At 53.7% G+C, this 16,547-nt stretch overlaps 1 protein-coding gene across 4 annotated transcripts in view; it reads left to right on the top strand.

Annotated features, from left to right (window-relative positions):
* EIF2B3 (eukaryotic translation initiation factor 2B subunit gamma) overlaps positions 1–11,539 on the top strand; it is a 101,237-nt gene extending 89,698 nt beyond the window's left edge. The window contains exons 12-14 of one of the 4 annotated variants that reach the window (XM_080348544.1): positions 7,608–8,660; positions 9,356–9,907; positions 10,299–10,309. In XM_080348544.1, the coding sequence (XP_080204670.1) occupies positions 7,608–7,681 (74 nt within the window). In that variant the 3' untranslated portion in view covers positions 7,682–8,660; positions 9,356–9,907; positions 10,299–10,309. Of the gene's footprint in view, positions 1–7,297; positions 8,661–9,145; positions 9,243–9,355 lie in introns of those variants that run through there. The other 3 variants (XM_080348542.1, XM_080348545.1, XM_080348543.1) reach the window with 3 other exon arrangements.
* Positions 11,540–16,547: the final 5,008 nt, after the last annotated feature.

The raw sequence follows: 16,547 nt of genomic DNA, 5'->3' as shown, positions 1-16,547 counted from the left end.
TTTCAGTTAGTGTCTGAAACTTTAATTACTGTGTACTACGCAAGAGACAAGATCCTTCCTTTCTGTGGCTTTTCTGCAACATTTGTCATCTTAATGCTTCACAACCATTAACAACCTCCTTTTTGCCTCCTCAGTATGAACGTAGTTGGTTTTTCCTCCTGTTTTACAGAGATCCGAGAGACAGGGGGATTCCAGTCACATGTCCATTCATTTGGACTGGCCAGCTTAAGTGCTGAAGTTGTATGTTACATGTGGCATTTTGTAGCTATTACAGATTTGACAGGATAGCCTTAGCATTTTCTTTGTAAATGTTGGGAGGGAAGGTTCAGTCCACTAAAAAAAACCAAAACAAAACAGAACAACAACAACAGAAACCCCAGTTTTATTATGCGGGATGATGGTGGCCCTTGCATGGATCATTAGCAGTGTCAAACACTTGAACTCCATTGTACAGCTTTCTGCTGTTTCAGTTGATGGCAACTGATAGCAGTGGGTCATCTTCCTTAAGGAGAGCAGAATCTGCAACGGGGCAAGAGAAACTCTTTGCCAGCAGGATTCAGGGATGCTCATGGGATCCACTCCTGGTGCTGGGAGGAGTAGTTACTGTTGGCTTTACTGCTCCTGCTCCCAGCAACAGCCATTGGGACCCAACTACATCACCTGTGTCCTACCCAATCCTGACTCCTGCTTCACAGCTCCCACTGTGGCTTTGTCCTAAGACCAGCCTCATCCCATTTCTAGCCTTCTCTTTGCTTTTTAATCTAGTCTTTCTCCCATGGAGATTCTTGTCTTTCTCTCTTCCTTGGTTATTCCCAGACACCCACCTGACTTCTCTGGTCTGACCGTAGCTGTGATTTCCAATCCTTTTGGCTAACAGTCCCATGCTCTATTTCCCATCTGGCACTTGCCCCCAGACTGCTTTGAGTCAGACCGCATCCCCCTTCTGCACCGCTCTCGTGCCCGGGCAGGATCATTCTGGGCACGGAGGGAAGCAGTTGTGCCGATGGGGTGCAGGGGAAGCCCTGCCTTCCTCCTGCGCTGCCGTGGTCGGGAGTGCTCGCTGCAGACAGTCTCTGGAGCTTGTGCCTGCCCTCCTGAGAACATGTGCAAACTAAGATTTTGGTTTTTTCCAGAGGCTTATCACATAGCCAAAACTGTGTGGTTTCTCACAAGAACAGAAAAAGGCACATATCCAGTAAGGACTGGCTCCCGTTTGCGATCATTTTCCAAGTCCTGTTCCAAGCTTGGAGTTCTAGGACTTCTCAATGAAACAGAGTAAGATTGTTTGATTTTAATGAGGGCCAAAGAGCACATTTTTCTCTAATGTCATCCTCTGAAGGCAGGTACAGTTCATGAAACCTCCTCTTATGAATGGATGACTGCTTGTGAGGACACTTTGCCCCAGCTAGGATTTAGCAGGATAGGGACAGGAAGGAACTGAGGGACTTTCTGATGCTCTCGCTGCATGAAAGTAGGGGCGAGCATCTGCTCCTGCAAGATGCTGAGTACCTCCTGGTGAAGTCTTCGGGAGCTGAAAACACCTAGCACGACACAAGGTCGGGATCAGAAAGCATGCTGCGGTGCAGATGGGAGTTATGAAAGCTCACAAAGAACAGACACAGACTAAACAGTGCACACATGTATATTGTGCATTGAGGTGCAAGATGAGCTGGAGATGATGTAGGAATGGTGTAAATTCATAGCAAAACCGAGAGGTCCATGTGATTTGTTCCCTGAAGTAGTTTTAACTACTGAGTGTCCCTGACAAATATCTTAGTTGGCAGTTAAAACAGACATCTCTTAAATAGTTATCATTTTTGTTTCAGTGACTATGCAGTGACTACATTTCTAACTGATCCTAATAAGCCTCTTTTCAAAGTTGTATAAAAATGATTTGAGTTATGGCCTTAGCAATGGCATAAAACTTCCCTTGAATATCTACCCAGTGACACTTTGTCCTCCCCTCTGCCGCTGGGGACTGTCACCCTTGTGCACACTGTCATTGCTGGCTGGGGAAGTTCAGGCTTCCTGCATGAGTGGGTTAAATGAGCTGCCACATGCGCAGCGTGTGGATTGTGAAGTCTACCCCATAAGGCAGCAGTTCGTAACCTTGTGGAAATATTTTTACATGCTCCACGCAGAGAAAATAACCACTTGTGCTCTGCTAGAGCTCAGCCACATGAAAGAGCCAGGAAGAACACCCCAATGGATGCTGAGAAAGGAAAGGGACCTCTGCTTGCATCCAGCACGGCGGGCAGCACTGTCCGGGCAGATAGGGCATCTCTGCCATCTTAGCAGGAGGCATGGACAGAGTCTTTCAGACTGACTTTTCTGAGATCCCCGCTTGCATTTGCTAAGAGGTGTTGATACCCCATGGCAGCACATCGATTGGTACAAGCCAGTCCCTTCTCAGACACTTTGCTGAGACTCTGCCCCAACACTAGGGCTCCAGGTGTGTCCCCCTCCCCAAGGAACTTGCTATCTTGGGCACATCCCCAGCTCTTTGTCTCCTTTTCCCTCGACTAACGCTTCTCCTAAGACCCTGACTGATCACTTTCCCATGCAGCTCTCTTTTCAGTTCCTTCACTCCTCTCATCCATCTGCTCCAAGCCACAGTAAATTCATCTCTCTTCAGGCACTGAATTCAGTGTTGCCTTTACCTTTACGCTCCCAAAACGTGTCTATTCTCAAGTTTGAGGGCAAAGGGGTTAATACCGTTTGAACTATAAGAACCAGCACTGGGCACTGGCAGTTGCTGGGAATGGGTGTGAGGAAGGAGTGAGATCTCTGCTGCCCGCCTGGTCCATGGGCTGGAGACCCCAGGTGCGGGCTGGAGCTGATCCACCTGAAGCCATCATCAGCGCCTTCACCCTGGGGAGAGCTGCACACCCCAGCCCTGGGCAGGGGCGCCCTGCTCACGGGGAGCATCGCTCCGGGACAGCCTCGGGCTCTGCTGCTGGCTGCGCAGCTTGGGAGAAGTCTGTGAGACGCTCCTGGCCTTCGGGGCCACAGCATGGTCTCCCCCGGTCTCCAGTAAGTAAAGCCTGGCTGGGAGAGAGCAGGCCTTAGCTGGAAAGCCCCACTGCTCTGTAAACACAAACAAATCAGCCCACATCACCTGCTTCCCTTCTTTATCTCTACATGTAATTTAAAACACCCTCCAGCCTCCCAAAGTCAGGCTTCAGCTGCTTCCCATCCCCTAAAGCCCCTTTAGTTCCTCTCCCCCCCAACCTAGCTGCTTTTCCAGGGCCAACCATCACTGCAGAGACAAGTTGCTCTTCTCTCCCACTCTCTGATCCTTTCTGTCCTGGGTGAATGTGGTAGGAACCACCCACAGCGTGTTTTCGTGCATGCGTTTCTGCAGCCACCCCTCCCCCCTGCCTAGTTTTTTAAGTTAAACTATCTCTTGCTTTAAAGAGAGCAAATACACAGCAGTGGCTTTCATCACTGCTGTATAATAGAGCAGTAATTCTGTGCCAGGGACTGTTTTCTATTTTATTTTAAAGGGTTTATAAAACAGTGTATGTAATTGAGTGAGTAAACTGAACGTTTTCTGGAGCCCCTGAGGGCTGGAACTTCGTGGTGGTCCTGGGCCTAGGCCCTAACCTTTTTTTTTTCCCTCTCTTTTTTTTCCCCTCCTTCCCCTCCTCCTTTACAACCCAGCGTTGCCACCAGCAGCAGCAGCAGCAATCTGTCTGGGGCTAATTGAGCAAACAACAAGGAGATGCTTTCACATGGCTTTTAAAGGAATGCTCCGGCATCCCCTTTCTGTGAGCAGCTTGGCAGGAACCTGCCAGGAAGGCTGGGGAGCGCTGGGTCCCCGGCTGCTGGTGGGGTTTGCGTTGGGCTGCCCAGTCATTTCCTCCCCTCTGTTTATTTGCATTACAATTTGTTTTTAGCCAAGCACCAAAAGCTGCTCTGCTCCCCAGCTCGCTCTCTAGCTCTTCTTGCCTTGTGTGTATGTTTTTAAGGGGCTAGTGTACAGTATGTGTAAACAAATGTCTTCCAAAGCAGGAATGCATATATAAAAAGTGACAGGTTTTTGATTTATACTCAGTAAAATCTCCGTGGACACGCGGTTCAAGCACCCAGGCTGACTTCAGGCTGGGCTGCGTCAGCAAGTTGAAGCAAAGTGCTAATCAGGAGGTTTGAATGTGTTGATCAGCTCTGGATTTGCTTAGTGCCAGATGCTCCCAATCTGAGAGGATCTAGTTGAACATGATTTAAGGTTGCAGAGTCCAAGTCTTAAGACTTTCTGAAAGTCCTTTCTCTGATCCCTGTTTCTCTGTGGGCTGAATGCATCTGTAACCCTGCTAGTGTCAGATAAAAGGCAGGCTGGTAAGAAATCCCTAATGGGGAGCTGGGGATGAGAAGGGAGCTGAACAGTTAAGCATGTGAGGTACTTCTCCTTCCTCCCCCAGTTTCAGGCAGAGTTTCTGCATGAACTGAGCTTGCTGGTACCAGCCAGAGCCACTGGCAACTGGCAGCCACGGCTGATAATGAGACGCTATCCGCAGCTCGGCTCTCGGGCACACACAGTGGAGTCTGAATTCCCTCCGCAAGGAGAGCTTTGGGAAGGGAAGAGGGAACTGGAGTGAATCCTTATCAGCCTATCGCATCCCCTCGGGGTGCGGAATCGGGCTTTGTTTCTAGCAAAACCATTCCCTTTATCGCTTCAAAACTTTCTCGCGAATTTGAGGCAGGCACATTCATGTGTTTTCTTTTAGCCTGTACAGGGAGAAATGAGTTTGGTGATTTCATGCGAGTCTCTGAAGTAGCTGTGACATGCGGGTCAGGTCGTGTGTGACCGCTTCAGAGAATCTGGGCCACACGGATCGAGGAGGAGACGAAACAGGCAGAGGGATGGGAAATGAGAGGATGCGTGCTCTGATTGCCCATGTGGCTTTGGCTGCTTAAACTCCCTGAACTCACTGCTGCCTCAGTTTCCCCACTCTCAAAAAACCATTTTGAACTCATCCAGTGTAAAATGCAAGATATCATAAGGTGGCTACAAGCATGTCAGTGCAAAATACAAATAGCTGGTACCACCTCTGCAACAAAGTATGTGACAGGACCTATCCCAGCTCTGCATGTTTAGGACAGTGCAGGATTCTGTCTGAAATGAAGCAAGAAGTTCCCTATTAAAAAGTATTGCTACAGATAACCTATATATAGAACCATAAATTGACATGGCTCTTTATAAGCCTAGATGAAGGCATGTTTAATCTGCAGAGGCATAACGTAATTACTCGCACTGGATGGTAGCCAGGGTCTTATTCACATCACAGAAATCAACCTGATAGGTAGTCTGCTTGGAGGAGGTTCAGGAATGGAGTCACAGGAGTTGCTACAGGGCCTGTTTGAGATATATTGGGAAAGTTGTTGGGGGTGAGGAATGTTACAGCGAGAAGTGCTGCGGGTTGGATTTGAGGTACCTTGGCAAAGCTGTGTGGGGTCCAGGACGGGAGGAGAGAGGTGCTGAAGGCTGGACTTGGGGCTATTGGCAGGGCTGTGCTGGAGAGGTTGTGTGGTGCTACCTACATCATGCTTGCACCTGGCACTGGTACAGTCAGTCCCTTATTCTCCTGAGCACTGCATCCACCTCTGCTTATCCTGCCCAAAGTGCTTGAGATTGGGCTTCACATTCCAAGCTCCAAGATGTTAGCGTGAGGCTTCAGGATTAATCATCAATTGCCTCTAAATACCCTGAGCAAAGAACGAAATGGCTTGAACTGATGCTGAAGGTGAGAAGCAGCTCCTTGATCTCCATACTTTTATTTTCACAAAGGGTCTCTGAAAGGCGCTTGTGTTTGTAACCCAACTCTGTCACCCAGGCTGAGGAGACAGCAGGATCCGTATGATTGCGGGGTTGGGGTTGTAGTGGGAAATTATCTTGCTGCGGTCCAAAACTCCTTGACATTTATAGAGCATTTTGTGATCAAACCTTTTCTGGAGCAATGGTTTGCGTGGTGCAAAGGTAATGTCTTGAATTTTAAACCAAGAGAAGCATCCTGTTAGCCCAACCAGTTTGGAGATTGCCAGGAATTTCTTCACTTAGCCAAAGGTGGCATGTTCGTTGTTGTGCCGCAGTCTTGCAAAATCCCCTCCCCTGGTGGGAGGAGTTTTAGGTGGGTAAATAAAACATAACCGATTATTTCCACCATCCTTGGCTACCCACTCGGCTGCTGTGTGAGGTGCTTCCATCGGCCCCCAGCGCCTCCCAGGCCTCCACGCTTTATCCCTGGCTCCAGAGCCCATTGTTATTCCTGGTGTGCAGAAGGGGAGACGGGAGCCTCGGGGCATGGTTCAAACCACCTGAGCCCCACCTGAATATGTGTCCAGCTCTCAGAGAGCAATTTAGATTCACCGCCTCCCCCGCGCGCTACCTGGAGGACACCCACTTTGAGCACACCAGCTTTGTGTCACGCGCTGAGGCCACATGCTTGGGGTTTTTAGGCGCTGGGCTTTCAGTTGCGTGTTTTTATTATTTTGGCTTTAGATCCTTTATTTGCAGTCCTTCCCTGACAAGCTGCTTTTGCATTTTAAAGGGAAGGCTGTTTCAGTACAGTGCATTAACAGTGCTGGGGCAGGGACTGGCCCGTTAATGTGTCCACTGGGGCTGTGCAGAGCTCCTGGGAACATGCAAAGGAGCGACCTTGTAGAAGTTGCGCCTCCAACAAATTTGCTCCATGGGAGTCAGAGGAGGACTGTCCCCTGTTACCCTCAGGGGTATCTGTGCTCAGAGACCTTTGTGTAGATACTTTTGGAGAAGCTCCATCCAGGAGGGAGAAGTCAGCTTTAAATTTTAAATCAAAGCCCTTTTTTAAGCTTCCAGGGCTGAGTTGGGATTGCTGAGAGGATCTCATGCTGCCCCAGATGCTGAACAGCCCCCGTCCTGCCCAACCTCTGTGCGGTTTGAGGGTACCTGGCACTTTTAGGGCTGGGGTGCATTACTGATCTTTAATTCTATGCGAGATCTGCACGTTGGGTGTCGGTGGTTCTTTGCCTGACCTGGGTGTACACCTGTCAGCAGCAGCTGTGACTTCCTCTTGTTTAGTAGTGACACATACATGTGAAAACTCATTAGAGAAACCTCCTAATGTTTAGTCAGTTGTTTAGGCTTTTGCCATGCTGTCTGAGAGACGCTGGAGACCAAAGAAAGGCAGCAAATCCATGTTTGAGTTCCCAAGAATCTGCTTTTCTCATTTGTTTTAAAGTTGCAGATTTGCAAAATGCAAGGTCTGAAGCACTGCCACAAAACTCAATTCCTCCTCTTTTCCTCCCTCTCTCTTTTCAGCCAAACATGTTAATGAAGTCATTGTGGGCACCGAACAGCTGATGGAGATATAACCCAAGTAGGTTTTAAAGATGAGTTTATGGAAGCCAGCAGCAGAACCAGATGTTCAAACGTAGCAAGATCATCCATACTGGCACGGTTTACCCCGTCATTGCTCCTTTCCTGTTCAGCTTTGTATTTATGTCTTAATAAAGAAGTATTTACAGAGCGGTGTGTCCGTCATCCCCTCCCCCCTCATTGGGATGCACGCGGGTTTGTGCCGGGTAATATCGGTTCCTGCGCGCCCGACAAACGCACTGTACTTTTCCAGCAGAAGGGAGAGCGGGGACCACACAGACTGTGCCCACTCCGAAGAATGACTTAGCCGCCCTGCCTGCCGTGTAAACCACGTCCCTGCCGTCCTGTGCCACTGTTCCCGAGCCTGGGAGGAACCACTTGGGATGCTGCTGGTGCGTCTCATCATCCATCGCAGCAGGCGGGCAGCGAAACGCAGCGGTAACGTGGGCTGCTCTCTGCAGCTTCGCCAGCCTCCTCCTTGGTCTCTCTCACGGTGCTGCCCCATAGCACGGAAACGTTTAAACTGTGCCTCTTCTCTTCTGTAATGCAGTTGAGGAGTTTGGTCCCCATTTCCAGTTTGGTCCCCATTTCCAGTTTGGTCCGTTACTTTGAAATCCTGCCCAAGAGCAAGTGTTTGAGGGCTGGAGGGACAAGGGGGGTGTGGAGGGAGTGGGGTGTAAGCAGTGGGTACTCTCTGCTTTCTTTTGATGGTTCTTTCGCTGTTCCTAATCCCAGACAGGAGGTCCCTCCCCACATCCAGATGACCTATGGATGACGATACCTACGTCTGTGAGATGGGTTGAGTGCACTAATGTGAAACACACAGCCTCGTGGTGAGGGGTTGTGCCAGAGTTGTAAAGCACCTGGATGGGATTGAAACACAAGCTGTTCTTTAACGTTTATAAATTGGACACAAGTTCCTACCTAAAAGCTGTTTATTAGAATGTAGTAGGATTCAATGGGGCATTTATCTGCCCCTGGCAGTTTGACATCCAGAGGTGCTTACAGCAACTGGCTAGGATGATATTTCATTAACTGAGGTGATAAATTTTAAACGTGTGCTTCATGGGCACCTGAGTAAAAATTACTGTTTCCTAGCTAATTTGCCAGGAGAGAGATTATAATCCAGACATTCCCTGAGTTTCAGAAACAAAATCCCTCCTCTAAAGGACCAGATTGGAAAGAACGGGTACGGATGGGCTTCAAGGCCCTTCACAAGCTGCGGAAAGAAGAAACGCGCTGCAGTTCAGCCCCGGCTCCGTGCTGGAGGTTTTCCCTCGCGAATGTGCGCAAACATGTTCCTAAGGTACGAAGCCTTTTTTATCCAAGGATCGCAGAGGCTTTACAAAGGTTAATTAAAGAGAGTTCTTGTCTCCGTGTGCGGCAAGGGAGCGAGGCATCCATTTTGGGTGTGGAGAAACAGAAGCAGAATGGAGCATAATTACCTGGCTTTGCATTTTAGCAGAAGGCTGTGGCGAAGCTGAGAGGTCCACAGGGACTTTGATTCCCAGTCCTTTTGCTTAAACACAAAGCCTTCTCCCTCTCTGTTTTGAGGATACATCTTAACTTCTGAAAGGTCTGCATCCCCTTACTTAGCCACAGCTTTACCTCTCTGTTCCTTAATTATATGTTAGTGTCTCAGTCCTTTTGTTTAGCTAATTTAAGAAGAGGGTGGGGGGCTCTTTACTGTGTCGGTTAGAATTTAGCATTAATTTAGTGTTCTCTGACACTTGAAAACCTGGCCGGGATTTGAGGCGTTTTCTTTTCCTTTTTGCCTTTTACGACCTCCAGGTGTTTGGTGTGAGATAAAAGTAGATCCCAAAGTGAGATTTCACAGCACAAATTATCAAAGTGAAGATTCACTCTTGATGTAGTCTACGTGTGTGGCAGTAATTATGAAAAATAACTCAGGATAATAGGGCCTTCAGGAATCCCAAGGCGGGCACTGAGAGGTTAACCCTTCCTCATCTCACCTGGTCTCCACACCACTGTCATCATCAGGTGAGCAGATGATGGGTTGAGTCAGGCACCTTCGTACACCGAGTGATAAACATTACAGTCTTCAAGAAAACGTGGGAGGCGACCAAGGAAATGAAGTTCTGTTCCCAGGTGCTTTTGGATGTGACTGTTTGGCCCTAGGTCGTACAGACCTTCAGGACGATGTTACAAGTATGGGCTGCTCACCAGCTTTAAGGATCAGGTCACCTCTCAGAGAGCAAGTCTCCTCACTTCTCTGCTCCGTCGCGCCCTGGCAGCTGAGTGTTGCAGCCCATGCCCGTCACCGCGCTGTTCACACCCGGGCGGTGCTTTGCAGGCAATGTTTCTCCTAAAAGATGGAGCTTCCCAGCTTCCTGGACAGGCTTGTCATGGACTCTTCCTTGGCAGATGCGCAGCTGGGATTGATGCGAGAAGTTTCTTGACGGCACGTTGCATGCTGCATCTGCACGCGGTGGAGCGGAGCCTGGCTGTGGTCCCAGCCAGCAGCACCCCTGGGGGGCACTGAGCGGTGTCCCGCCCGCAGCTCCTAAAAGGCTTCTGGGACCAGGGCAGCAGGTTGGTGGGTGCAGAGCCCAGCGGCAGCGTGTGTGCACACACCTGCCCATGCTTCTTCCTGTGGGTCCCTGCACCCCTAGGACACCGTGACAGTGACACCTTCACCGCTGCTCTGCCTGCAGCGGTTGGGCACAGCCTCTAGTCAGTGCCTTGTGTGTCAGCGAGCCCTTAGGAGCCCCAAGACTCCAGGAGCTCCCAAAGCTCTGCCTCCTTGCCCTGGTTTCTGTGAGAGGTGGGCGCCGCTTGCAGCAGCCCTACGGCGAGGTGCTTCCCCAGATGTTTGCAGCCAAGCTCATTTGGAAGATGCAGATTTGGGAAAAGCATTTGTTGGGCCGTTACAGATACCCAGAGCTGCAGCTCTCCTCCCTCAGCTTTGTGTTTGCTTTTGTAGGTGACCCTTGTGGTCTTTGAGGAAGGAGCAGCTCATCTAGTCCCTTCTGCGGTCCACCTGAAGTGGATGGCTCCCACGCAAAGGGGACACGAGCAGCAGCCAGCGGGCTGCCCACCACCGCGCTGATCAAAGGAGCACAAAACCTTCTTTGCACCAGGCTTTGATCTCGCTTTTGGGACAGTTTTTTGGCTCGCGGGCAGGAAGGGGAGAGGAGTGCCAGGCTGAGCGGTCGTATGGCTTCAAGTCTGCTGGTCTGGCTCCCCCTTCATCCACCAAGCTGATGCAATGTGTGCAGTCCTAGCAGCAGGCCTGTCCCCAAACACCTGGAGTCCATCATGAGGACTCACCAGTCTTCTACTGCCTCCAGTCTCCAAGGTTTATTATGCAGAGCTCTGTTGCTCTTGCTGGCTTCTTTGCTGGCTTCTCTACCCCACTTTCCCTCCTTTGGCTGCCTGGGAGGAGTGGTTTTCACCATGCCCTGCCCATCCTTTGGACTTTGCTGGTGGGACCTTCTTGTCTCAAGAGAACAGAGTTTTCCTTATGAAACCCTTCAGGTCTGGGGAACACCGGTGTGTTCAGGAGGCGCTTTGCTGCCTCCACACTGCCCCAAATCCTCAGTCAGGCCAGTGGCTGCTCTGGTCCTGCTGTGGTGCCTTATTAGGGGCAGTGTCAGATCCAGCCACAGGTGGGTCTCGCAGAGGAATCGCCTGCACTGGCAGCAATGGTGGGAGAACTGCACAGTGCACAGAGCACGGTGTCACCCGCTGCCCTGCTACTGCTGGTCCTAGGACATCACAGTGGCCATCACTGCCACCCTCCTGCCGTCCCTGTGGCCTTCGGTCACCTGTTTCAAAGGACTGAAGATTGCAGCGTGCAATCAGGGCTGGGTCCATTGGCATTACAGGTTGTCCACCGTGCCCCATCCCAGCCTCCCTGCTGCCATGAGGGGAGCACAGGGCAACCAGACAACCCACAGGATTAGTTTGGGGACATGGAAGTGTCCCCATGGTCCAGCACTCAGCAAACCCCTGAGCATCCCTGCAGCAGCCATCCCATCCCATCCCATCCCACCCCATCCCATCCCATCCCACCCCATCCCACAGAGGCTCGCTCGCTCTCAGCCGGGCAGCTGATTTCTGGATCCTGTTGGTTTTCGCTGCATCCCCCGGGAGCCAAGGTCCACAGCCGCGCCTGTGCCTCCCAGACGGGCCGGCAGACGAGAACTTCCTTCCAGGCCCTATAGACAGACATTTTATATACGTTAAAATACGTGTGTATATAAATACGGAAAGCAAGAGCTTGGGAGAGCTTGAGTCTAAATAAACTTGTATGTTTAAGGCTTTTAAAATGCTAATGTTGAATTTCAGGAGAGGGGGGACGTGAGGGGATTGTTGGACTGAGCACCAAGACAGCTGATGAGCTTGGATTGGTGCCTTTACAATTCAAGGAAAAATGGGATAGTTTGGGAAGGAAAAAGGGATTTTCTTGTTTTTGTTTTTAGTAGAAAATAAAAGAAGCTGCCTTCTTATTTGCCTCCCTCCCCCAGTGCCGGAGCAGCGAGTGACTGGTGTTGTATGCATAAGCTATTCCTTTGTGCAACATCTAAATGGTTAATTGTGTTTGAGGAAGATGTACGGGCGAATGGAGGGACCACCCAGCAAGAGACAGACAAGAAAGAGCGATCTCTGAAATGTTTAACCAGAGAGAGAGCAAAGTTGTTTAAAAATATTTAATTTACAACATTCCACACTGCTGATTATAAATTGGCCGTCCAAAAACACTGCTGCGTGCGGGGAAGGATCCAGGCAGCATGAAACAAATTCTTCTGATTGTTTTTGCTATCTTCCTCCCTCCTTTCCCTGGGGAGTTTAACCCCGCGGCGGGTCGCCCCAGGCAGGGGAGGTGGTGACCAAATGCTGTCCCCCAGGACCCTGGTCCCCGGTGCTGACACCTGTGCCGGGGCCGCGGTGCAGCCGCCTGCTGGCACTGGGAGAGCTGGAAGGGACGGTGAGGAGTAGCCAGTGGCCATGGTGGGGACATTTGAGATGGCTGATGAGTAAACGTCCTGCAGCCCCTTATGCTCTGGTTTTCACCCCAGTACCAGGATCTCCCCAAAGCAGCCAGCCCTGCTCCTGGGCAGGGAACATCGGGAATTCCCCATGAGGTGTTTGTTGGGAGACTCCAGGAGCCAAACGCGGCCAGGCTGTGCCACCGCGACAGCGCCCGCTCTTCGGGTTGCAGCACTCGGCTGCATTGCCCAGCCGTTCACAGGGAAGGAACTGAGACCTGGGCCCTCGCGAGGTCGTTGAGCAACAGCAGCGTCTCCCCCTGCTTGGGCCTTTCTGCAAAGGGGGCGGTTGGTGCCGGATGCCGGGAAGAAGGGATTTGGCCGCACTCTGCTTGTGGCCGCTGCTGATCCGCCGCTGGCTTCGGCGCACCCAGTGGTCCCAGCTCTGCTTTCTGTGCGGGGAGCTGCGGCTGCTCTGCTGGGAAGGACGGCTCCCTCTGGGTGGTGGCCGGGCGGCCTCCTGCGTCACCTGGAAATGAGTCCTGCTCCCACCATGACGTCCTTTCCAATCTTCATAGTCACCTTGTGGTGAGGGAGGTCTGGGAGAAGAGGCTTCTGGGATCCTCACTGTGCTGCTCCCCCCGAGAATGGGCAGGCAGAGGATGCATGTGGTGGGGGTCAGTCAGCCCCTTCTTCCCCAGCCGGCACCAAACCTGCCAATGTCCACCCTCACAGACATCCTCCAAGGGCTTGGGGAGCCACCATGCCGGAGGGTGCCGGAGAAGGGGGGAGATGTGCAGCCCCCTGGCTGATGAACCTGCTCTGCAGAGGGAATCTGAGCAGAGCTGAGGGATGGGGGGATGCAAGAAGAGCTGGGATCCGAAAGCAGTGGCTGCTTTTGCCGCAGATCCCTCCTTTCAGATCTTGCTTCGGAGAGAGAAAGCCCAGGTGCTTTCACAGCCTTGCTGCTACTGGACACTGGCAATGTGGCAATGCAGCCGGTGCCCGGGAACCCCGGCCAGCGGGGAGGGCGAGGAGCTCACCTGTTCCCGCTGGCTCTGCTGGCAAGAAGCGGGCACCGGGAGGGCTGCGGGGCTCTCTGCTGGGGATTGCCACGACTTTCCGAACCCCTCATCAGCCGGGAATCCTTGCCAGGCACCTGGGTGCTTCCTCGCGTGCAGTGAGGGCCCGTGACAGCCCGAGGAGCCGGGGTGGGTTTGGCTGCTTGCCCCGGTGGCGAGCTCAGCCCTCGGTGGCTGAACCGCTCTGGGCCCTGCCAGCCCCAGCCGGTGCCGGGAGCGAGAGTGGAGACAAAAGAGCTTGTGTCCGCCTGCCAGCAGCCGGCCCCGCCGAGCGGCCGCCTGCCCAATTAAACTGTGCCCGCTTCCCATGCGGCAGGGGTGCCCGGCAGGCTCGCTGGCCCCCTCCTGCCACACACCGGCCTCCGGGACCCCCACCCCGCAGGGCCTCCCCTGCCGACCTGCAGGTGCCGGTGCTTCGGTGACCCTCACCAGGCACGAATACGCTCCCTCCGTCCCCCAGCGAGGGCATCTCCGGTGGCTTGTGCTGCGGGTGGCTCTCCGCCTCCCCAAGCATCTCCTCTTGGCCCCACTTTCCTCGCACCCTGGGGCTCACAGCACCCACCAGCACAGGCAGCGAGGGGCTGAGCATCCCTCCCCAGTCCCGATCCCCCGAGAGCTGGGTCAGGAGGAGACCTGGCAACAGCAGCCACCGCCATGGCAGGAACATCCCCACAGCTGGTCCTGACTCGCGCGGCCAGTGTCACATCCACTTAGCTGGCTCCAAAAATCCCTCGCCCTGACACCTTGTTAAATACCCACCAGGGGTCACAGTTCCTGGGTTTCTTTTTCCTGCTTTTCCTTTACCCCGCTGAGACGTTTCGGTTGGCAGGAGCTCCCCCCCGCTATTAGGTATCTTTCGGGGAGCAAGAAACCTAGATCACTTACAAATTAATTTGGAGTTAAACCTACAGAAAATGAGAAACATGCTGCTTTGCAGGAGAGAGAGCGCTTGGCCAGCGATCAAGAAAAATACATCCAAACCGCCCGATGCGGTGCGCTCGGCGGCGGGCGGGGAAGGGGGCTGCACGCTCAAGGTAGCCATCGCCGGCATCCGGGCGCGCTTTAATGGGGCCATGGCCTTTCCTCTCAATTAAAACCGTAGCAAACGAACAAAAGGGAGAACCTGCTCCCCGGCGCGCGAAGGGACACAGGGAAGGCCAGAGTGGGGAGGGAGGAGGTGTGGGGTGCAACGCTGCGGCACAGGGGTCTGCCTGCCCCGGCGCCTTCGGCAACGGGGATGGGAAGCGGCCGTGGGCACCGCTCGCTCCACGGCGTACGGACACCTTTGGATCAGTGTTTCCCCATCGCCGCGTCCCCGGGGTCACAGCAGCTTGTGCCAGGGCTGGTCCCTGATCGGGCGGCCCAACCAACAAGGCACCGTGGGGTGAGGGGACGTGGGACAATGCGGGGCACCCTGAGCCCCCTGGCAGGCGGGTGGGTGGGAGCAGCCCCCCGTGCCGGGTGCTCCTGGAGGGTGGTGGGTGCAGGGCTGTCCGCCGCGCATTGTGTCTGCGGCGCGAGCGGCTGTGCCGGGAGGGGGCTGCGCAGGGGAGGCCGGGGCGGCGGAAGAGCAGTGATAAGATAAAAGGTCTGCTTTCCCATGCCGAGGAGCCGGGGGGGGCGCAGGGCGAGCGCCGAGGCCACCCAGGTTTCAAGCGCTCGGCCTCGGCGCCTGACCCCGGCACATTCAGAGAGCACTTCCTAAATTTGTCTCCTGTGTTCCTGACTCACAAGCAATTTCCTCACCCATAAAACGGCGTCGGCATGAAAGGACCGTCCGGGACACCAATTACTTGTCACCGTTTTACCACCCCACTGCTCACCGGTTCGCAGCCCCCGGCACTGCCCTGCCAGGATCTGCCCCCTCCCTGGGGAGCCCCTCTACCCTGGGGGGACGGGGCTGTCAGGGTCTCCTGTGCCCTGGGGAAGGTACCATGGGGCGGAGGGATCCCTGGTGCTGCCAGGCAGAACCATCCCGTGTCTCTGATGCTCCTGAGCATCCTGAATGCATCTGCCAGCCCAACCTGCAATCAGGGAGATGTTGACCATCTCCAGGTCCCTTGGTCCTGCGCTAGAGTTGTCCCTGTGCTGGCATTGTCCCCACAGTATTAAAGGTGCTCCTATGTGTCTATATGGGAGGGAGCAAGGCTCCCTCATCGCCGCTCTGGTGGCGCCAGGCTCGTTTCTGAGCAGAGCAAATGGCTCTGCCGTGTGGCACAGAAACCCATGTGCCACAGGACATCGCCATCCAGGTACCTCCATGTCCTGCCTCGTCCCTGCTCGCCGCCCCTCTGTGCCAGCTCTGTCCCCGCCTGGTCCTCAGTGCCATCCCCAGTGCTGGCACATCCCCAGCTGCTCCCATATCCAGGGGGTGAGGATGGGGACGGGCTGGTGCAGAGGGGTAGGGATTCGTGGGTATCTCGGGAGGGGCTGAGCACAACCAGGACCCCGGGAAGCCCGCATCCTCAGCCTCGGTGGGGAGATGCTGCACAGCTGTGGCTGCAGCCCGACCGTCCCCAGCAGCGATTACCCACCCTCCCCGCAGCGAATCGCTCCCGGCTTCGTGCTGGCAGCGGGTGAGTTTGCCCATGGCCCCGCGAGCGCCACAGCGGCTGCTAAACGGGTTTTATGGTGGGATTTAAGGACTTTTCTGCCGGGTAATCGATTTGCCCAGACAGTAAAAGATCAAGGCAGAGGCTCAGACAGTGGCTCCCAGCATCTGCCCACCGAGTGGGCCAGGGTGTGGGTGGCTTGGGGCACGGCCGGGGACCGTGGTTCCCCATGCCATGATGCACGGCATGGGGTGGCACGGCCCAGCAGCAATGGGGCGAGTGCTGTGGCTCTGTCCAGGAGCCCCCTTGCAGACCCCCCCTTCCCTGCATCCTTGCAACCCTTCTCCCCAACCCCACCACAAAACAGCCCCCAAAGGAGACAAAAGGGGCTGTTTGGGGACCTGCCACCTGCTAGTCCCCATCCTACAATACCGCAGTAAAGAGGCACCAAACAAAGGCCTTAAAATCCTAAAGGGGCCCATTCATTAGGGTGACAAAGGGGGAAAGAACTACATTATCATAATTAATCCCAGTGCTGGCGGTGGGTGGCAGGGCCCTCTGTCTTCCAAGGTGGTGTGGGGACGGCCGGTGTCACCACGTCCACACG

This window comes from Nesoenas mayeri (genome assembly GCF_963082525.1).
Source record: "Nesoenas mayeri genome assembly, chromosome: 8".
NCBI lineage: Eukaryota > Metazoa > Chordata > Aves > Columbiformes > Columbidae > Nesoenas > Nesoenas mayeri.
Note: the sequence above shows the minus strand (reverse complement) of the source record. Positions and strands in the feature narration are given on the sequence as shown.